The sequence below is a fragment of the Mixophyes fleayi genome, chromosome 1 (genome assembly GCF_038048845.1).
Source record: "Mixophyes fleayi isolate aMixFle1 chromosome 1, aMixFle1.hap1, whole genome shotgun sequence".
Classification (NCBI taxonomy): domain Eukaryota; kingdom Metazoa; phylum Chordata; class Amphibia; order Anura; family Limnodynastidae; genus Mixophyes; species Mixophyes fleayi.
Genome location: NC_134402.1, coordinates 348,491,570 through 348,515,204, shown reverse-complemented (window position 1 = coordinate 348,515,204; position 23,635 = coordinate 348,491,570). Strand labels below are relative to the sequence as shown.

Below are 23,635 nucleotides of genomic sequence, written 5' to 3'. Positions count from 1 at the left end.
CTGCCCATGGACCCTCCATCCACAACCTGGACTGTCTCCTTTGCCAACGCTGATGTCCACGGATGCTGCCCCTCCTTCGATGTCTCCTGGCTCTCCTCTAACTTTCACCCATGCACTCCAGGTATCGTCTACGGTCCACACTATTGTCTCTCTGGATCACACCTCCGACATTTTCCCTGACTGTTCCCTGGAATCTCGGAATCATCCCCCTGCTTGGCTTGCCACTCTGCCTAGCTCCTAGCCACATTTAGGCACCCATTGCTTACCGCCATTTATTGCCTGTTACCTATTGCCAACTGCTTTATAGCTTGTTTTTATTGCCTCTATTTTCACTTTCCTGTTACCAACGGTTATTTCATTCTCTCCATTCTCACCATTTTTGTCTCCATTATCCACTGTTACTCCATTATTTTGTCTCCATTACTCACTGTTATTCACTCCATCACTCACTGTTTTCCTCCTGCCTTGTTTTCTTTGCCACACCTTTTCTCCCTTCCACTTCTAAGCCTCATTAACTGACTTCCTCTCTCCCTCTCTTCGTGACCTTTGTCTCCCCAGTCACCTGCTACCAGATCCCTTTCTCTGTCTCACTCGCTCCTCTCTGCATTCCACCCCTTTCCGCGCCTCTCTCTCTACCCACTATGCCCCCCTGTCCAATCGCCATTCCCATTCTCTCCCGCTGCCTCACCTCACCTTCTTGCCCCCGCTCTCCCCAGCGCTCTGCCAACCTCATCCCTATCTCTCCTCTTCCCTCCTTCCCCTTCTCCTGTGCCCTCTAGAATGCTAGATCTGTCCGCAACAAACTCAACGCTATCCATGACCTCTTCTTGTCTAACTCTTTTAACCTTCTTGCCATTACGGAAACCTGGCTCTCTGACTCTGACACCGCCTCCCCCGCCGCCCTTTCCTATGGTGGCCTCTTCTTCACCCACTCCACCAGACCTGGAGCCCGTCCAGGCAGTGGTGTGGGCTTCCTCCTTTCCCTGTACTTTCCGTGTCATCCCCCCTGAACCCTCCCTTACCTTCTCCTCTTTTGAAGCCCACTCTATACGTCTCTTCTACCCCATCCACCTCCGAGTCACTGTCATCTACCGCCCCCCTGGTCCCACCTCCCTCTTCATCGACAACTTCACCGCCTGGCTTCCTCACCACCTCTCCTCTGACCTCCCCTTCATCATCCTCGGCGACTTTAACTTCCGTATCGACAACCCCTCTGACCCTGCGTCCATTAAGCTGCTCACCCTCTCCTCCTCTCTTGGCCTCACACAATGGACCTCTTCCTCTACCCACGGCTTTGGTCACTCCCTCGACCTAGTCTTCTCCTACCTCTGTAATCTCTCTGACTTCTCCATCTCTCCCTTTCCTCTATCCGACCACCACCTTCTCTCTTTCTCGCTCCCCTCCCCGCACCCATTCCTACTCAGTCCAGGCACAACCTTGACGCCCTCGATCCTGCTACCCTGTCCGCTACTCTCGATACTCTCCTTTCTCCCCTTTCCTCCCAGGCCTGCCCCAACCTGGCGGTCTCCCTCTACAACCACGCCCTCACCTCTGCTCTTGATGCCATCGCCCCGGCCCACTCTGTTAACCCCCGTTGCTCCAAACCCCAACCCTGGCACTCTAAATTCACCCGCTTCCTCCAAAAATGCTCCCGTACGGCTGAACGACACTGGAGAAAATCCCGCTCACTTGCTGATTTTCTCCATTTTAAGTTCATCCTCTCTTCCTATAGCTCTGCCCTCTCTCTTGCCAAACAATTTTTCTTTAAATCCCTCATCTCCTCCCAGTCCTCCAACCCCCGCCACCTCTTTGCCATCTTCAACACTCTCCTGTCCCCCCCCCCCCGCCCCTCCTCTTCCCTCACCGCCACTGACTTTGCCTCCTTCTTCTCTAAAATCGAGACATCCGACTCGAAATCTCCTCCCCTCTTCCGCCTGCCCACACTTCCTCCCTCCCGCCACTACTCTCTCTTCTCCTTCCGCCCCACCACGGGCGAAGAAGTCCACTCTCTTATTTCATCCTCCCCTCCGTCTTCCTGTCCCCTGGACCCCATCCCCTCCCAACTCCTTCGCTCCCTCTCCACCGCCACCTGCTCCCACCTCGCCCACCTCTTTAATCTCTCTCTCTCCACCGGCATCTTCCTGTCCTCCTTCAAACACGCTCTTGTATCCCCCATTCTTAAGAAACCTAATCTTGACCTCACCTCTCTCTCTAACTATCGCCCCCATCTCTCTTCTCCCCTTTGCCTCCAAATTACTTGAGAGGCTCGTCTGCAGCCGCCTCTCCACCTATCTCACTGACCACTCCCTCCTTGACCCTCTCCAATCTGGCTTCCGCCCCCTCCACTCCACTGAAACTGCCCTGGCCATAGTCACTAACGACATCCTCTCTGCGAAAGCTAGTGGCCACTTCTCCCTTCTCATTCTCTTGGATCTCTCAGCGGCCTTCGACACCGTTGACCTCCTGCTCCTCACCCTTCAATCCTTTGGCCTCTCTTGCCCGGTCCTGTCATGGTTCACCTCCTACCTTGCCGACCATTCCTTCTCTGTCTCCACCTCTGGATCTCTCTCCTCCCCTCTTCCCTTCCAGTAGGGGTCCCCTCGAGGCTCTGTTCTCGGACCCCTACTGTTCTCTCTTTAGACCTCTTCCCTGGGGAAACTCATCAGCTCCTTTGGTCTTCAGTACCACCTTTATGCCGATAACACCTAACTCTACCTTTCCTCTCCCGATCTCTCTCCCTCCCTCCTCTCCAGGGTGTCCGCCTGCCTCTCTGCCATCTCCTCCTGGATGTCCTCTAGATTCCTCAAACTTAATCTCGCTAAAACCGAACTTATTGTCTTTCCCCCCGCTCATTCCCCCTCCCCTTCCGACCTTTCTATCACTGTTCTCAACTCCTCTATTTCCCCTGTCCCTAAACTTTGCTACCTCGGTGTCATCCTTGACTCCTCTCTCTCCTTTGCCCCTCACATTCTCTCTCTCGCTAAATACTGCCGCTTCCAGCTGCGTAATATCGCACGCATTCGGCCCTTCCTTTCCCAATACGCCACTAAGGCTCTTGTCCACTCTCTTATTATCTCCCGCTTGGACTTCTGTAACCTTCTCCTTACCGGCCTCCCCCGCACTCATCTCGCTCCCCTTCGCTCTGTACTCAATGCAGCCGCTCGGCTCATTTTCCTTTCTCGCCGCTCCTCTTCTGTCTCCCCCCTATATCAATCCCTTCACTGGCTCCCCTTCCCATACAGAATCGTGTTCAAGCTCCTCACACTTACTTTCAAGGCCCTCTCCAACTCCACTGCTCTCTACATCTCCAACCTCATTTCCATCCACGCTCCATCCCGCCCTCTGCGTTCGGCTAATGACCATCGCCTCTCTTCCCCCCTGGTTACCTCCTCCCATGCTCACATCCAAGACTTCTCCCGAGCTGCCCCCCTCCACTGGAATCAGCTCCCCCGCTCCATCAGAACATCCCCTAACTTGTCCAGCTTCAAACGGGCCTTAAAAACCCACCTCTTCCTTAAAGCCCTCAAGTCCCCCTCTTAACCGACCTCCTTCCAGCCTCCCACCTACCGCCCTCCCTATCCTGCCCTCCTCCTACCTCCCTCCTCATCATTCATCCTCCTCCTACCCTTGCATCTCTGTCCATCCTACCCTCTCCTTAGATTGTACGCTCCTTTGAGCAGGGCCTCCTCTCCTCCTGTTCTCCACCACCTTAACTCTGCTCTCCAGCTCCTTGTCTCCTCCGTGAGGTCCTCCTGCCCTTCTACCCTTCTAGCTACCCCGCTGGGGGCTCTCACCTCTCATCTAGCTGTACATTAAGCTTCCGAGTTACTGTGCTTTTTGTTAACTGTATCGTGCTGTCTCACCCTGTATTGTGTTTCTGTTTGTCCCTGTACGGCGCTACGGATACCTAGTGGCGCCTTATAAATAAAAATTAATAATTAATAATAATATTAAAATGAAATAGATGGGAAAGTAGAAAAACTGAATGAAGATATGTTTAAAAGAAAAATTACAGACTCGCTGTGGGAGCTTGCGTACTACACATACAATTTAGTATGTAAATCAAATTATGTAGAGGGCCGTATCAAAAGTGATAGATTATAATTTGAAATCCCAATGATTACAAATTCCCTACGTTGCTTGATCATACACTTCTGCTCTTATTAATAGAGCAGATCACCCTCCACAGATTAAGTGGAAATAAATAGAAATGCGGTTCTTTCTGTCTATGTGGATACCTATTTCAAGAATGGGTGTATACCCCCTTTATTTCCTCAATTATGTAACATACACATCAGGAACCCATCAATAGAAAAATCCAACATTTTAATCTGTATATGTGGATTTAACATCATTCCTTATATTTATTTGGACAAATAACATGCATCTGTATATATTACAGTATGGGTTATATCATGTCCCTGTACTTAGTAAACTTATGAAGAATAGTTGTTTCTATCTCCATTGATCGCTCTATATCTTTGGGGCATATTCAATTGTTAGCGAGACGGGTGAAAATCCTGCGCTCGAAAAAAAAACAAAAAACCTGCGCTCGTTTTTTCCTGTTTGAGCGCTCGTTTTAAAGAAAAAAAACCCGCTCAATTCAATTGTTATATTGCATCCACCCCCTCGCGCTCTATTATTGGTCCTAGCGAGTTTGAAATGAGGAGTGGTTAAGGCAGTCATTTTAGTATAAAAAAATGAATGCAAATTAATTCAATCAAGAATGGCCCCAGCACTGCACAAAGTGAATGGGCCCCCACACTGCAATCAAGAAGGGCCCCAGCACTGCACAAGAGAATGGGCCCCCACACTGCAATCAAGAAGGGCCCCAGCACTGCACAAGAGAATGGGCCCCCACACTGCAATCAAGAAGGGCCCCAGCATTGCACAAGAGAATGGGCCCCCACACTGCAATCAAGAAGGGCCCCAGCACTGCAAGCAACAATGCCCCCCTCCCCCGGACAGCAGATTAAAAGATTTTACAATGAGGTAAATTTTTTGCCATCTACAAACATTTCTTGAACACTGAGCATGGACATTTGTAAGGTACAAATATTTGTGGCACAGTGGGCAAGCGGACATTTCTTCGAAGTTACAAATAATTTTTGGGACTTTGCGTAAATGAGTGTGTGTAGGTAAAGCATCATAAAACTGAGGATTTCGTCAATGGTGAGTATTTTGGTTTGGTTTTTTTTCAATAAAAATCTATGGTGTACATAAGGGTGTTTACTGTATTTCTTGGGGTTTTATTATTTTTAATAAAGATTTGTGGTTGGAATGAGGGTGTTGTGCTTTTATTTAACATTTTACTTTGTGGAACTACAGATCACAGCCAGCTGTGGGTGTAAGAGCATGTTGGCACTTGTGGTTCTAAAAGTGCAAACATGCCCTGGGTGCCATGGGTACGCTGGTGCTTGTAGTTAGACAAGTAGCAGCATGCCCACACTATTTAGGCCAACATGGCTGGCTGGGACATGTAGTTCCACAAATCAAATTTTTTTTCATACAAAATCCCCATTTATTACCCTACTACTCACAGCCCAGGGGTAGTAGGAAGAGCCCTAGTGCTATCGGCACTGGGCTGGGTGGCCCGCTTACATTTTTTTCAGCGAACCACACTCCCTTGGGAATCCAGCCCAGCGCTGAACAGTCTGTGGGTGTTTAGTCATTATGGCCGTGGGACCCAAACTGCGTTTCCCCCCCCTGCTATAGTGCCTATCACCCCGGCTGGTTTGCCTTGTGCTGGTTCAATTAAAATAGGGGGAACCCTACACCAAATTTTTCAAAGATTTTAACTCGCACATCAATAGCCTGCCAGCACTAGGGCTAAAACTAAATAGAGTGGGGAGCAAACGATTTTGGTTTTAAAAAAAAACACATGCTACTTTTCACCGAGAGCTGACCGATAAAAAAGTTCAAATACATGCACCACTAATGGTTTTTTCTAAAGGGGGAACTTTCCAAAAATTATTAATTATTATTACACTTTTTTAAGTACTTCTCAGTTTTTAGGTTATTTTTATGAACTTTTACACCTATTTTTTCAGTTTAATGTATATTTTTCTTAACTTAATAAAAAAAAATATTTCTTTGAGCAGACCAAGGAGGTGCGGGATGAAACAGCAGATTTGCCTGTTTCACACTCAGCGTTAAAAAACAATGTAATAGCTTTTTCCGCTGAGGGTTCGCATCCAGCCTATACTTTAACATTGACAAACGGTTGGAGCGCGATAACACCATTTCGGTAAAAATAAAAAAAAGATTCGAATTGCGGGAGAAGTCTCCGCGCTCGAAAATAAGGAAAAATAGCCAAAAAATTACTTAACACGCTCGAACTTCGAAACTCGCTAACAATTGAATATGCCCCTTTAAGTCAGATGATTAATATCCACTTAATTGAGATAGTGTCCCAATTTCTGTTGTTTTATGTCATTCAATAACCTCACATGATCTACTGGTAATATCTCTTTGCCATATAGTGTATCACGCTTGCCTTTGTGGTTATTCCTATAGCTGAAGGAAAAGTAGTACCATTCAATTCGGTTGCGTGAATACCCTGCCTCAAAACTTCCGAACTAAGTAGGCTGTCATGGGGCTTAGCCGCCTCTCATCACTGATACCACTCAGTCTGTCCATGGAAATCTAATTTTTACATTTCCAGCTCGATTTGCTTCCCGGGGTTTGGTTTAACCTCACTTTCATCACCTGGATGGTTGAAACCAGATCCAAGGGTTGAAGGCCAGAATCAAAGGCAGCCGGAGCACATTGAGCTCCGCTGTGGTGCTAGGTCTCCTGGGACTCACAGGACGCAATTTTGTGGTCATTAGATTCCATCTGGAACTACAGGGAGGGTCTCTGGCACTGTCAATCCCCAATCTCTGTCCTGGAGACATGACTAATACTGAAGACCCAGCCTGAATGCAGTGCTCATTCATTGAATTGACTTTAAATCATTTGACATTACTCATGAGAGTGAGCGACATCTGGACTGTCTTTATTACTTGTGTAACTTTTATGTGCTTTTGTTATAATAGTCGAATTTTACATTCAAATTCATTATAAATTAGTATGCCAATGCCTGTTTTGCAATGTCTTGTAAAAGTTGTTTTAAGGGGACTATAATATCCAGGTAAACAGGACACCCCCTCCCCAAATTCCCCACTCTGTCACTACAGTCTATTTATAAGTTTTGCCCAGAAAGCTAGATCTCGCTTTCTTATGTGTTTGCATAACTAGGCACTTAATGCAATCTATGCCAAAACCATTTCCTTCCCATTAGAAGGTGTAATATTTTTAGTCATATGGTATTAAGAATAGGATGTTGAAGGAAGATTTCGATTAATTATTTTCTATTTCTCCTTTATCCACTCTGGGGGGAAACTGCTACCATGGGGTTGTATGAGGGCACATGGAGTTGGCATTTACATAGTTAACAACTAAACTTGCTGGTGACTCCTCCCCTCTGTAACCCCATATACACCAATTTTGTTTAAGTGCCCAAGTACTTGCTGTTAGTTTAGAGATTTTCTTTTTATTAGTTTACATATCACTTATTAGGATAGAGGGGATGTGTTTTATTTTACATAACTCCTTGTTGTAACAGACCAGGGTTCCGTTTTCTTCGGGTAGGAGAAAGAAGTAAGAAGAAGATGTTAGCAGGCAGTGACAGTCGCTATGTGACTGTCACTGCGGTCTCCCGACGGGTCCAGTGCTGCCTTGGGCAGAGAGCGCCGGCATCGGTCAGTGAAGCTGCCATTTTATGGGAGATACCAAGTTCTCCTGGTGAGGTGGGTGGGGGACTTGGAGCTCATCCAGTCACAAGAGAGGCAGCATCGCAGGCTCGAGCATGTAATAAAGGAGGCTGCACGATGGATTGAATGAGCGCCAGATGGCGGGCAACTTAACGGGCAGAGTAAAGGGATCTTCCCTAGAGATGCAGAACCATCCAGGAAGGGTAGTGTGTGAGACCTCCTTTCATGTTGGTATGCCCAGAAGCGGGAGAATTTCACGCTAGAATTGGCTCCTCAGAGGGACTCCTCACTGTCATCGGAGTGCATTGTCTGCTGCTGGCTCCCTTTTCCTGACTCTCCTGACAGGAAGAAGGTGGAGTACCCTGTGGGGGTCTCTCGTTTTATTTTGGGCAGCATATCATATTTAGACTAGGGCATAATGGATCTCTGTATACTTGGTCTGCACCTAGGGTTTTGTCTTGCTTTTATTTCATATATGCTTTCTTTACACAGCCACTGCCTTTAATGTTTTGGGGCCTTGGGCCAGGGTCAGAACAATTAACTGTTTTACTGTGTTTATCTGTGGTGCTCACAGATTCTGCATTTTCTGTTTTCTAAAAAAAAAAAAAGGAAGAGTGACAATATATTTATATGTATATAGTATTCATATAGATTGTAGACACAGAGTTACCTAAGCACTGTTTTGAAGCTATTAGCCAGGGTCAGAACAAGTAATTGAACTACTGTATACAAACAAACAAGGAGATTGCCGACAAGCGCCAATCAAGAGATAAAATAAGCAAAAACAGTGATAAAGAAAAAAACCTAAATAATAAATCATGAAATAGTCAATAGCTCCAAATCCTACATTCCAATAGGAGAAGGATGAGTCTCCTGAGAAAGTTCAAACAACTTCATACTTCAACATAAAAAAGAGAAAAAGACCAAAACATAGTGCGATCTGTAGATATAGCCAGATGACAGAGGGCAACCCCTAAATATCTGTGCACTCGTAAAGGAACATATACACCATTATTTAGTTTTTTTTCTTTATCACTGTTTTTGCTTATTTTGTTTCTTGATTGGCGCTTGTCAGCAATCTCCTTGTTTGTTTGTATTTTATAGGGATTGGTGTAACCTACTTTTGCTACAAGCTGGCTTTCAGTTTGTACATTTGTTGCGCCTTTGGACTTAGTCACCCTTTTTTTTTTTTTGATTGAATTACTGTGTTTGTGGTGCGTTTGGTTAACTTGTTCAGTGGCAATTCTCACTATCCTTTTCTTTTTTTTTTTTTAAATACAGAGAAATAAAAATATCTTAGACGTGCAAGAGTTTTTAAGTTAAGTTTTATGCCTGCTCAAAATGTTCAGCCAAATTACCTGTAGGGCATCAGGACCAGGGGGCTTTTTGTGCACAATGTGAAGCATGGGACCAGGGCGGGCCCTTCGACTGCCTGGGTGTCCTCTATGGCACAGTCAGTTTCTATGCTGGCACAACTTACCATCCACCAAGCAGATGTTACTGCCGCGTCTATGAATGTTAAAGCGGGATCTTCCTCGGCAGTCTCCAGTGAGGCGGTTAATCCTGTAGCTCCTGAGGGTTCAGGGAATTAGGTCCTACAGGCTTTCCCATCTCCGTTCCTGGTTGCTCAGGCTGAGCCTGCGTGGTCATCCTCTCTGGGAAATCGGTTGGACTGTCTTAACAGGTTTTTAAACTCTCCTAGGAAGTTGGCGTCTAGTGTGAAGCGCTCCCGCCTTTCTCACTCTTTTGTTTTCAGAATCGGATGGTTCATCTGAAGAGGAAGACGAGTTAGTGGAGGTTTCAGATTCCACACACTTGGGTGATTGGGATTACAATTCTAGAAGCCAGGGCATTCAAGATTTGGTTATGGCTGTGCGTCATACACTTTACAGAGTGGAGGAAGACACGGATCTTCCTGAGCAGGGGCTTTTTAAGCGTATTGAACCCAGAATGGTTTGTTTTCCATCATCGGCGGAGCTCACAGAGATTGTGGAGTTCACCTTGAAGCAGCCGGAGAACAAGTTTTGGGTTCCTCACAGGTATACAATGCTTTACCATCTGCAGGAACAGGAGATAGCTCGTTGTAAGCATTTGCCCAGAATCATTCTCCCATTGCCAGGTTAGCCTGGCATACTACCTTGCAGGTGCCAAGTTCGGCGGTCCTGCAGGACTCAACGGACCGCAAGATAGAGGGGTTTCTTAAGAACATCTTCCTTGCGGCCGGTACGTCTTTTAAACCCTTGTTCTCATCCTCATGGGTGGCCAGAGCTATGAAGTCTTGGGGCGACCAATTGGCAATGGGGCTGCAGGATTAAGAGCTCTTTTGGCTATTCACCTTGTTGAGGCTTCGGGTTACCTTTATGAGGCGACTCAGAATCCAGCTTCCGTTTCCTCTTCTGTATCCGCGTCTGCAAAACGCTTTGGCTTCACTACAGGGATGCTGACGGGGAATCCAAGAAATCTTTAGCTGCCTTACTTTTTTCCTACTCTGTCCTTTTTGGGCGCGAATTAGATAAAATAATCTGTCAGTCGACTGGAGGTAAGAGTACCTTTCTGCTGGTGAACTCTCCTAAGCCTATAATTTCTATGTTCGGTTCCTTTCGGCAGTCCTTTCGTGGAAGCATGCGCCCAAATGGTCAGTCTTCCGTTAGAGGTAGACCATTTGGAGCTATGGGGCAATCTCAGGGAGGCAGAGGTTCCTTCTCCAAGGTGCTTCCCAGCGTCAAGGTCATACAAGTCTCCTGCATGATGGGACTCCCCCTCTCCTGGCGGCTGCGGGGGGTGGAGGGTTACATCCAGTTGTTCAATGATCAATATACAAATGTCCACCAGGGACATTTGGATATTGGGAATAATTTCAAATTGCTATAGTGTAGACATCATGGGACTCGCTCCTCAGAGATTCTTTCAGGCTCCATTGCCTCATGATTTGATCAAGAAACTTGCAATGCTCCAGTCGTCGCCTCTCTTCTGGCCGCTGTGGTCATTTGCCGGTTCCCGGATGCTCAAAAATGCAAGGGATTTTATTCAAATCTGTTTTTGGTGCACAAGCAGGAGGGATCATTTCGACCTATCTTAAACCTGAAGAGCCTCATTTTACATCTTCAGGTGGACAGGTTTCAGATGGAATCAGTCCGCTCTGTGATCCAGGGGTTGGAATCCCAGGAGTTCCTTGCGTCCATAGATATCCAGGATGTTTACCTTCACGCTCCCATTTGGGAGGGACAGCAATCTCTTCTTCGATTTACCGTAGGCAGCTCCCACTTTCAATTTCGGGTGCTTCCCTTCGGTCTTTCCACTGCTCCCAGAGTTTTCATGAAGACTATGGCAGTATTGGCATCAGGTCTGCATGCCCAGGTGGTGAACATAGTTCCATAACTGGACAATTTACTCATCGAGGCCTTTTCGGCCCTCTCCTGTTCCAGGATCTGTCTGACTCTTCGTTTTCTTCAGCTGCACGGATGGATAATCAATTATCTGATGTCCCAGTTGGAACCCTTACAGAGGATGATGTCATTGGGACTTCTGATGGACACCTCTCTCCAGCGAGTTTACTTACCAGAGCAGAAGATTCGCTCTGTTCAGATCTCAGTCTGGGTACTCCTGGATCATGGCCTTCTATGTGTTTTGGCATGCAAGTCCTGGTAGTAATGATGTCCACGTTAGATAGAGTCATTTCCTTACGTCTGTTCCATTCACATTTTTTCCAGTGGGATCTTCTGAGATAGTGGTCCGGGATCTTTTCTTCTTCTGTGGACCCAGTGGATTCAACTTTCCGAAAGGGTCTGTCCTGCGCTGGCATGGTGGCTTCTACAGGAGCATTTGATGACGGGCAGGTCCTTTGCTTCGTGGTCTTGGGTCATAGTTACGATGGATGCCAGCCTGTGAGGCTTGGGGGCAGTGGTTCTCCATCTTCGTCTTCAGGGTCTATGCACCGACAAGGGGTACCTGCTTCCGATCAACATTCTTGAATTACGTGCAATGTTGTTAGCCCTTCAGGGAGCAGAAGCATTCTTTCAGAAAGCCGGTTTGGCTCCAGTCAGACAAAGCCACGGCTGTGGCGTATGTAAACTGTCAGGTGGCCGACCAAATTCTGGCTTGGGCAGAGGCCTGAAATTTTATTCCTGGGGTAGACAACTGGAAAGCGGCATACCTTAATAGGCATGCAATTCTTCCGGGAGAGTGACCCTGCACTCTCAGATTATTCAACAACTGGTCTAAAGATTGGGTCTTCTCGATCTGATTGTGTCCAGACACAACCATCAAGTGCAAAGATTTTGCACAAGAACAAGAGATCCTATGGCTGTGGTGGTGGGTTCTTCCCCTGAGACCCTATCTTCTAAGTCAGGGTCCCTTCCAGCACCCGAACTTACCTCGGTTGGCTTTAATGGCGTGACTGTTGAAGCCGGCCTCTGGAAATCTCTGGCTTTTCTTTAGGATGGGTTTGAGATGGACCTTAGGCTGAGATCGCTGAAGGTTCAGGTTTCGGCGCTTTCCATTTTTTTTTTCTGGCTCAGTTTGGCTTGTCTTCCCGATGTGTGTACTTTACTTCAGGAAGTGCTGCATGTTCAGCCGCCTCCACATTACTCCTATGGCTCCTTGATGTCCTCCAGCGGCCATTTGAACCACTGGAATTGGTAGATCAACGTTTCTTGACATGGAAGGTGGTGTTTTTCTTGGCCATTGCTTCTGCTTGAATCCCTATCTGGTGTTCCACGAGGATTGAGCAGTTCTCAGAACCGTGTCTACCTTTTTGCCAAAGGTAGTGTCTGGTTTTCATATTAACCATGAGATAGTGGTTGCAGCTTTTTGGCAAGGATTTTCCCCCCTGTGGCCCTTCTTCAGCCTGCCTGGATGTTGTCTGTGCTTTGAAGTTTTATGTGGATAGGACTTCGTCGGTGAACCGACTCTTTTTGTACTTTATGATTCTCACAAGAGAGGTTGGCCAGCTACCAAGCATACCATTGCTCGTTCGATCTTGTCCAGGATTAAGCATACTTACGTGTGTAAGAATCGAGCTGTGCCTCAGTTTCTCGTGGCACACTCCTGGGCGGTGGGGGCCTCTGGGGCTGCTCGCCACAGGGCTTCTGCAGATCAGCTGTGCAGGGCAGCGACCTGGACCTCTGTCCATAGATTTACTTGTTCATACCAGTTCAACATTTTTGCGTCTTCGGACGCCAGTTTAGGTCGCAGTGTTTTGCAGTGCGGGCCAGTAGACCAGAGCATTCCCTCCCTTAGGGGCTAAAACATTTTTGTACTCACGTTAAATCTTTCTCTGATTCTATGTGGGGGACACTGCGTTCCCTCCCTTTTGCTGTTCTACGGTTTAGTTTGTATTGTGTACCCTTTTCTTGGTACTTTAGTATTACTGAGGTCTATGGGGTTGCAGAGGATAGGAGTCAGCAGCAGCAAGTTTAGTTCTTAACTATTTAAGTGCCAAATCCATTCACCCTCACCCCCATGGTAGCAGTGTCCCCCTGATTGAATCGGGGAAAGAGATTTAACATAAGTACAAAACTTCTTTTATTGCAATCAGTAGACATGCAGCATAACGGAGCCAAGACTAATGACCACAAAAGGAACAAACAATTAACTTATTTTTGTGATAGCAGATCTATGGGCATGGAGTGTCAGCAGGAGACTTCGCCATACACTCAAAGGATAATGTTTGTATTGCTTTTGCTCTGTTACAAAACACATACATACAGATTACTCCACTGTAATACACACTATTTTAAACGTTCCATTAATTCTAACACTAGCAGTGCTGGTAGCATCATTAACTTTTTAATTGTGTTCTCAAGGGCAATTCCTTTGCTCTAATGAATGTGAAATTTGGAGGAGAAGATAGCAGCAATTGGTTAGGGAAACAGCCGTATTCAGACACACTTGAATTACACTTGCTGAATGTCTGCACAGAATTAGGTCCAACGGATCCTTGTATTCCAGGTGGTTCTCATGCTGCAGCAACTGTGTGTAAGCCTAGCAAAGCTAGCTGCAGGTTAAAATTTATTTTAACATGTTCATGAGATTTGTTTTCCAAAATATTTCAACACAATACACTGATAATGATTTAACCACTTAGGCTAGGTACATACGGAAGGTTTTTTCGACCAATGTGTTATCTTGAGCGATTGTACCTACAACCGAAGATCCGATCGGTCAGTCGATTCATGCGTGCACACTTTACACGTTTTAGACTTTTTTTGCACGACCATCCAAGCAGACAGCGATTTTTAACAGACATAAAGTTGTCGCAAATCATTGTGATTCCGTACACACTGAAACAATACATTTACTGTTAAATGTGTAATGTTTAGTTCACTGGATACTCAAAGGATTTGATAAAATTTGGAAATGTTGTGATTGAAAACAAAATTTACATTGTTTGTGTTTATAGCAGTGTCATTGTGAAAGCGGAAGTAAAACGGTTTGTATGAAAATGTGTTTTCAGTTAAAGTATTGGATCCAGTTGACCCAATATATTAAACTTATAAAAGTTAGTTGTTCAGATACTTAAAGGCAAAACCCAAAGGGCTACTTCAGAAGATGCTTGAAATTATTAACCGTCGGCAACCTGCCTAAATTCCCAAATCTTCACGCCACATGATTTAAGTCTCTTGTTTGAAATGGAGGTTAAACAGCTTGGAAGCATGTGATGGAATTTTTAATTGCTCATAATCCCAAAAGTTTTAGAATGAGCCATGCCTACTTATAATTCAACGGTGAATCTGCAGAAGCAGTGGCTTTGGTTGCAGAGAGGTCACAAATTATGTGTTTACATTGTTTCCTTCTTTCATTTTATACTCTATTCATCTTTGTAGGCGGAATATAATCCACAGTTTGCAGATTGGTCTAGAGAAATGAAAGGACCTAGCCTAATCCATGTGAAACATCTGGATAATTGGTTGTTGATATACACTCGAAGAAACTACGATGCAGCCAATGCCCTTACACAGAACCTGTTTAAAGTGTCACAACAAATGGGGATTAAAATGAATAAGGCAGTTATGTAAGTGAAACATTTGTATTTCTGTTAACATTTGCAGTTATAGGGCCTGATTCATGTAAGGAAAGTTAAGCAAAAAGAAAAGAGTAACTTTGCAACTTGGCAAAACCATGTTGCATTGTAGGGAGAGGAAAATTTAAAATGTGGGGACAGATTTATAATTGGGGTAGGGCATGCACTAGATCAACTTTAAATGTCAGTGTAAAAATAAAGCTATCAAGTATTTGTGTGCTACATGAAAACACAGCCAGTATTTTCCTTATGTGCAAAATAATAAACTCACTTGCATCCCTTGTACTGCAAAATATCTTTACTTTCCTTAATGAAGCAGGCCCATTATGTTTTATTACCTCGATTTTTTTTCGAAAGTAGTGTTTTATATAAAAAAAAATGAATCCCTTATCGGATTTTGTTTTCTTTTTTTTTTTTTTTTACTTTTATTAGAATATGTATCTGTTTACCTGCAAAGATATTAGCTAATTAGCATAACCTTTAATAATAAGAAGATTGTGTAGAGAGACTCAGGGTGTTACTAGAACCTGGGGCTTTCACTACTACAAGTAAACCCTGTGATAACATCACAGAGATTTTTAGGGGATACAGAAAAGATTTTCTTTCCTATGCACAGTATGCTATGTTAAGCACAGCGAAGGTGGAAACAGCTGGGACCACTATTCCTTTTGATTCTCTGCCGATCAATAGTGACTATTTGCAGAGATCAATGGCTCTACAGAACGTAACTACTAGAGGTGCGTAAAAGTGCAACATGACATTCAGTTTCTGTTAAATTGCTTGCGAGCATTTCCACTTTAGTGAGGTTTTTTTTTTTGTGTTTTTATTTTAAAATGATGAATGACCCTTCAGTAGTGCTGGGACTGTCACTGAGCATGTATGTAGACATACACCTTTTTCTAACTACATGGTCAAGACTATAATGTGAAATCTTGCAGAGACAAAGTACCAGTGATACAATATTCATGTTCCTATTTTACTTTGTCATTCTGCACTGTATTTGCAATTTCACATTTTGTATTTATAGTCTTTGAATAGGGCCAGAATGATGATGAATTAATTCTGCTGTGTGGGGCCGTTGGGGTAGGACGGTATATACAATGCAAATTTGTGCCATTGAAATGTTTAAAATCTCACTACTGAGAACAGTTTTTGTTTTGTTTTTAAATTCTTTATTTAGTGAGGAAACAACAAGAAGAATACAGCCATCACAATACTTATAAAAAATATGAATATACAGGATGTTTCCTCATTAGGTTTATGAGTTTTCTGTGGAAAGCAGGGAGGGGGAAAAGGATCAGAGATGATGGAAGGAGGTAAAGGGGGAGAGAAAAAAAGCGGGAGAGGGAGTAGGAAAATCACTGATAACATTGAAAATATAGCTATTGACAATACGTGCAACACATCTGGGGGCATGCGTCCTATGCAGTTAAAGATTAAATATCAAGAAGGACAAGAAACTTTACCGCGGTGCAGCACACCCAGCTCAGGCGGATCCGGAGACAACCCAAAGACTATGTTCCAATGGGGCCGTGGGAGTTAAAGTAAATAGACAACTGCTTTTTTGTAAGTACCACAGGGCCCACACATTTTCGAATTTATGTGGTTTGTCGTGGAGGAAGTTTGTAATTCTTTCCAAGCTTGCGACATGCCAAATGTAATTTCATAGTTCCTGCATAGTGACAGGGTCTTTCCAATGTTCGGCTATTAGGGATTTAGCTGTTGCTAGGATATGGGAGATAAAATTGTTGGAAAGGGCACTCTCATCAGGTAACAGGCGAGAAAAGGAATGTCCTTATCAACCTGTTGTTCTGATACAAAGTTTATAAGCACAAGGACCATGTCCCAGAAAGGTACTATACGAGGGCTGGTCTGTCATATATGTAGCATCGTACCCCTCTGGCCGAATTCCCGACAGTAGCTGAGCTAAACATTCTAGGCAGCTTGTCTTAGGGCAGTGATTGCTAACCCGTGACACTCCAGATGTTGTGAAACTACAAGCCCCAGCACGCTTTGCCAGCTATCAACTAGTTATCTATTTGCAAAGCATGCTGGGGCTTGTAGTTCCACAACACCTGGAGTGTCACAGGTTAGCCCTCACTGTCTTAGGGTATAGTACCACCTATAATACAATTTGTAGACCGTTTCCTTGGTAAGTGTAGAGATCAGGCTTTTGGCAATCCCCTCCCTGACCTCTTCCCAGCGGGATTTTTGTGGGGAGGGGGCTAGATCCCACTCATATTCCCGTTCATTCCGTCCTGGCGCATCAAAGGTGGTCTCTATAAGCCAATTCTAAATCGCAGATATCATTCCTTTAGTAAGTCGGCTATGCTGACAAATGCTGAAAAAAGTGAGGGTCCGGAGAGATTCAGTGGAGGGCAAGGACATAGCGAAGCGTCGGACCTGGAAATATTCAAAGAAAAGCGGGAGAAAAGGTTCAAACTTGTGGTATAGATAGATATATGGTATAGTTAGTAGCCCAAGTTCTATTGATGACCAAATTTCCGCATGTAACCAGTGCTTTAATTGTTGTGACGAATCACACGGAGGGAAGCGTGGGTTTCTCCAGAGAGTTGTCAGGGAGGAAATGAGGGAGGATAATTTGTATTTGATCCGACAGGAGTGCCATTGGTACAGACAAAACTTGAGACATTGGAGGGAGGAAATCTCTGTTGGCCTGTCTACATTGGGGAGGCCCCAGAGTGATGCTAGGGTAGGTTCCCCTGTGAAGTGGGTCTCCAAGTCCACCCATGCTATGGTCTGGTGCGGGACATAGGTAACTGCAGCCAGGGTCAAATTGGATGCCAAGTAATAGAGTTTGATAACTGGAAAACTTCTGCCTCCCTGAGCTCTGGTCTTCTTGAGCACTGCCACAGAGTTGGGGGCTTGTCATGCCATATAAATTTAAGAAAAAAGGAATGCAATTCCCGAGACACAGATTCAGGGTACTTTCACCGGGACGCACAACAGGTCCAGGTTCATCTTAACAATGATGATCCTCCCCTGCCACGATATGATATAGCCCCTCCACATCTCTAGTTCTTGTTTGATTTAAGTCAGGAGGGGGAGGGGGAATTTTCTCTGTATAACCTTTCATAGGAAGAGGCACTGTGGCATCCCAGACACTTGATCTTAGTCATCTACAAGCGCAAAGGGAAAGTAGCTTGTAGGCCGGCCCTGAGGGAAGGGGGGCATGTAGGAGCATGGCCTCTGTTTTAACAAAATTAATTTTATAACCCTACAGAATGCTATTCTCATCCATGAGACTATAAAGGGCGGGCAGAGACTCCTTGGGATTCGTGAGTGAGAGGAGTATGTCTAAAGTATGAGGGAGTCCTTATATTCCCAGGGTCCCACCACCACACCTGTTATTGTAGCCGTCTGTCGGATCATTGCCGCCAGGGGCTCCATGACTAGTGCGAAAACTAGGGGTGACAAGGGGCAACTCTGCCTCGTCCCTTTAGAAAGGGAGAGGGGGTAGGATAAAGAGCCTTTAATCAAAACCCTAGTGGTGGGAGAATTGTTAAGGGCAGATACACCTATCAGGAATTCAGCCGGGAAGCCATATGCCTTCAAGACATGAAACATAAAGTTCTATGTGATCCGGTCAAATTCCTTCTCGGCGTCCAGGGAAAGCAACATAGTTGGGCTGACGGCCTGAATTGAATTCCACCTTATCGTAGTAGATCTGTCGGATCATTGCCGCCAGGGGCTCCATGACTAGTGCGAAAACTAGGGGTGACAAGGGGCAACTCTGCCTCGTCCCTTTAGAAAGGGAGAGGGGGTAGGATAAAGAGCCTTTAATCAAAACCCTAGTGGTGGGAGAATTGTTAAGGGCAGATACACCTATCAGGAATTCAGCCGGGAAGCCATATGCCTTCAAGACATGAAACATAAAGTTCTATGTGATCCGGTCAAATTCCTTCTCGGCGTCCAGGGAAAGCAACATAGTTGGGCTGACGGCCTGAATTGAATTCCACCTTATCGTAGTAGATCAGATCTAGGTGGACTCTATTTAATTGAGTGACCAGTATCTTTGCATCTATTTTGACATCTACATTAAGGAGGGAGATGGGACAGTTACTAGTGCAATCGCTAGGATCTTTCCCTAAATGTATGACTACAATGTGCTTTTCCAAAATCTATTTAGGGAAAGGGTCACTGTGTAAGACACCAGTGAACATTTTGTTGAGGTGGGGGACCAAGGTCTGGGACAATCGTTTGTAGTAGGCCGCAGTAAAGCCATCTAGGCGAAGGGGCCTTAGAAGTCTTTTTTGCCTTGATAACCGCCAGTATTTTTTCCGGTCGTAATCATCTCATTTAATTGTTGTGCTGAGCTACAAGTAATTGTGGGGAGATTCGCTTGTCTCCGGAAAGCTGCTATCTTATCTGCACTGGGTGCTCTTCCAGGTGTCAGACTACCTAAATTATTCAATGTAGAATAAAACTTCTGAAACTCGCGACCTTTCTCATCCAGGCTGACTTTAGGGCTATATCAATATTTTGAGATCCCTGAGCCCTCAGACAAGCGGCTAAGATACTATCTGCTGTGTCTCCCCTCTCGTAGATCGTTTGCCTCAACTGTTTCAGGGCCATGGCAGTGGACTCTGACAGGAGGAATTTCAGGTCAGACCGTACTTTGAGATGCTTGTTCAGTGTAGCATCGTCTGGGGAGAGTTTGTGTTGTCGCTCCAGAGTCTGGAGTTGGATATCTAACGTTGTGCGTTTAGAGGTGGACAGTTTCTTACAACATGAGGCCATAATAAGGTGACCTCATAACACCGCCTTATGAGCTTCCCAGTGGGTCGTAGAAGGCATATATTGAAATTCATTGAGAAGGAAATATTCTTCTAGAAGGGCCTGCAGTCCTAGAGTAAGTTGTGGATCATGAGGGTAGTGTCATTGAGGCGCCACGTGGCAGGGCGAGGCCGGGAGACTATATCTGAGAGGTCAGCAGTAATGGTAAACTCGACCATTGTGTGTATATGAGTTGCAGTGCTTCAGGGACAGATCGTGCCTGAGGAAGATCATGTCTATTCGTGAATAGGTGCCGTGGACCGGTGAGTAGAACGTAAAGTTTTGGGAGGTGGGTTCTCTGAGTCTCCAAGAGTCAAAGTGAAGATGGTGAGAAAGGAGGGATGCCAAAGACTTGGATATACCGGATTCTGAGCCGCTGGCGAGGGAAGCCAGAGTGGACGACCTATCAACATTGTCATTTACTACAACATTAAAGTCCCCTGCCATAATCACTTCTCCCTGGCGGAACTGAGGATTCTAATGTAGCGAAAAAGGAATGTTGGTTTTTGCCTCGGAGCATACAAGTGTACAAAGGGTATTGTTAAGTGTCCGTCAGGGTCGGAATGGGACAGCTCAAACATTACATGGTCGGCAGTGATTGTAACAACTTGCTTCTTCTTTCTAGGGTCGCAAGTATTGAAAGTAGAGCGGTACAGTCTAGACTTCAATTCTGGATGTGAGTGACGAGTAAAATGTGTCTCCTGGAGAAAAACTATGTCAGCCCTATGTTTTTTGAGTGTAAGAGTGTTGTACGATTTTGTGTGCTGTTCAAACCTTTAAATTTCACGGAGAAGATCATAAGAGCCATCGGGAGGTGGAGAATGGGCCGTTTCAGGTCCCCCAGCAAGGTTCAGACGTGCTGAAACATGATAACTAAACACTGTGGCAATAGACACATCGGAAAGTGCATGTAGTAAGGAAGGGAGAGGAAATGGAAAGAAGGAGGACAGGTAAGTGGACATGACCAGTGTTTGGGTCACATATGGTCCATGGGGCCAGCCAGGAAAAGTAAGGGGCGGTGCCTCTGGCAGGGACAGACCGGTCAATGGCAGTATTCCCATTACGGGGACGTGGCCAGAGACACAGATAAGGGTCTAGTAGTCACAACTGCAGGAAGGCGGGCGTCCACAGAAGGAAGCAATGGGAAAAGGGGGAAGGTCGCGTAAGGGCGTGGGGCAACTACTGCCACCCAGAGCTTCAGGTGCAAACACAGAAAGTTAGTGAAGAATAAGGTAAAATAACATCCTAGACCTAAGGCACACATCTCCTCCTAGTCTACATGAGGAGGATCGAAAACCAGAGAGGAGGGAGTTGAAGCAAAGTGGCTTCTGGTGGTTTAGCGGTTCTTGTCACAGTCGTCCACTCAGTAGTCGGGAGCTTTCGGGGGGGTGGATCCCAAGGAGCTGGAGCCTGGTCCTTGTGTCGCAGGATGAGTAGGGGAGTCAGAGCCGGGAGTCCCAAAGTCTAGTATAATACCATTTTTCGAGCAGAGTGAAGTTTATGATGCCAGAGGAGAAGACGGAATGGAAAACCACAGCGATACCGGATGCTGTTGTCCCTGAGGATAGATGTCACTGGTTTTAATTTACAACTCTTGAGGAGGGTGAGCGGGTCAATGTCCTGAAAAATTTCCAGGGAAGCAACTTCAAATTAGATTGAGTCAGGCTTGCGAGATTCCCGCAGATTCGTCTCCTTAGTAGTGTAATAGTGACAACGAAGAATGAAATATCAAGGTTGGAAGGATTCCTGAGGAGGAAGTTCTCTTTGTGCCCTGTCAAAAGAAGCTAATCCTTGGGGGTGGCAGGGGCTAGGCAAGTAAAGAGTCTTTTCAGGTATTGATCAAGATGGGATTGATCCACTTCATCAGGAATACCTCTGATGTGCAAGTTATTACGCCAGGCCCTGTTCTCTTGGTCTTGTTGTTTCTGCTGCTGGAGCATATTTTGCTGTAGGTGCTGGAGGTCAACCACTGTGTCTTGGTGAGAGGAGACAACTTCATCTATTTTAGTTTCAAGGTGGTCCATCCTATCCCTAATATCATGCAGTTCATCCTTGAGAGATCCAATTACTTTTTGTACCTCTGTTTGGACCGCCTGCACTGATTTACTTGTCTCCTTGACTTCACTGAACAGGGATTGTAAATTGTTGCGAGTCAGTGACGAAGAATCCGAGTCATCAGAAGTAGAGTGGGTATCACGACGTGGAGAGGAAGCACTCTGGAGTCTTTGCTTCAGTATAATCTAATTTCATTAGGCTCTGAGGGAGGTCCGAGCCGGCGGTCTTTAGGCATGACACACTCCGGGAACAGGCCACAAATAGATCAAAAAGGATGTACAGTTGTGAAGATTTCTGTGTTTAGATTACAAGAAGATGCAGCGGGAAACAGCCCAGGCCTTAAGGGCCATGCAGAGGTTTGCGGATTAATCCTTATCACAATTTACATTTAGAACAGAACAGTTTGCAGTCAAGTAGATATTCAGGTCTCTGCTACCGTGAGTTGTCATAGTTATTTGTTTATTGAAGCTCCACAGTGTAATTAAAAGTCCTAAAAAGGGGATCAAATCAAGCAAACAGCACAAGAGCGGAAGGAAGGGAAATCAGTGTCCCCCAGAAACAGGGAAACAGGTTTTCATAAGTATAAAAATCCTCTTATCTCTTTCATCCAATCTAGTGGATGTTGTTACCATAGGGACCTTCTAAAGTAGCCTCTTAAGGGGGGAAGGGGGGGCTCTGAATATAGGGCACACAAAACACTGCAGCCAAAACTGGCGTTAGGAGGCGTAAACACATGAAAACAATAAAACTGGGTAAAGGTTTAGAGAGATAACCAGGTGGCCGCCTGGCGGAGCTGATTCTCTGAAGCTCCGTTGCGCACAGCCCAAGAGGCAACCACAGAGCGGGTGAAGTGTGCAGCAATACAATTAGGCCGATTGGAACTCACTTAATCTTGCTTGATTGTGGATGTAATCCACCTGGCGATGGTAGCCAGCCAGCCCATTCTTTGTATTTTGTTAATTGATAAAAATAAATTTTAACACTACTATTTTTGAAAGCATTCTTACTTAACAGGATATTTTCCACACCTGCCTAAAGCTTTTGCATAGTATTGTGTGTATATACATGGGTTTTTATATTAATAATGTTATCGCTAAGAAACCGATGCACATCTCTTACCAATCTACATATAAATAAAATAAGATTTTTATAGATAGCTCGGTGAGACTGCTTAAAGAGAGAGGGTTTATTTTAGTTTTTCTATGTACTAATGTTATGTATATTACAAGTACCCAGGAGGCAATATATAAAACAGTGTTGATTTAATAGTATTAATAATCATACACCTAATTTATAATCATTTAATAATTTGAAATGCTAAGGGTGAATTCGCTGATGACATAGAATGGAAAGCATAAAATTTGCTATGCTCCTCTGGCTTCCCTGCCTCTTTGCAGCGTGTTGAACACAAAACCCCTCTAATAAGTTGTAGGGCTGCCAGAGTAGCAAAGTAAGGATGTAGTGACATCAGGAGGCACACAAATATTTTTGGAACCATCAAAGTCCATTTCTCCTCTTTGTTATTGGGTCTCGTGATTGTGCAGTTTGAGGCCTATGACATTTCAGGTCCCAGCATGATTCTTTTGGAGCAGGGACCTCAAATGTCAATGACCTGATCTCATACAGTGACAAGAGCAAGAGGTGGGACCAACAGATGACTCTATTTGCAGCCCATACATTGTTGTGGGAACAAATTCGATTTCCATCCAACAGTACAGAAGAGGGGATTTTCGTGGGAGGGACCACTATAATTCAGGTAAAGGGGAGTAAGTAAGTTTTTAAAAAATTGTGCCCTAAAAGTTGTAATTAGCCTTTGTTTTCACAATTCCATGCAGATTAAAAAGAGTATTGTTACTTCCCATTGGTGGACAATGGGATACATTGGGGTATATAGTAGGTGGATCTGTTGTAAATGTAAGTTAACACTCAAACATTTGTCTAGCATCGCCCTACTGTGACCCTCCAGTGGGAGCCATCCTCAGTTTTTCTAACAAAACCCAGAAGAGAG

At 45.1% G+C, this 23,635-nt stretch overlaps 1 protein-coding gene across 1 annotated transcript in view; it reads left to right on the top strand.

The window, feature by feature from the left end:
* PIWIL1 (piwi like RNA-mediated gene silencing 1) overlaps positions 1 to 23,635 on the top strand; it is a 240,637-nt gene that overhangs the window by 141,053 nt on the left and 75,949 nt on the right. Inside the window, exon 13 of the mRNA XM_075176746.1 lies at positions 14,579 to 14,766. Within this exon, the coding sequence (XP_075032847.1) occupies positions 14,579 to 14,766 (188 nt within the window). The remainder of the gene's footprint in view (positions 1 to 14,578; positions 14,767 to 23,635) is intronic.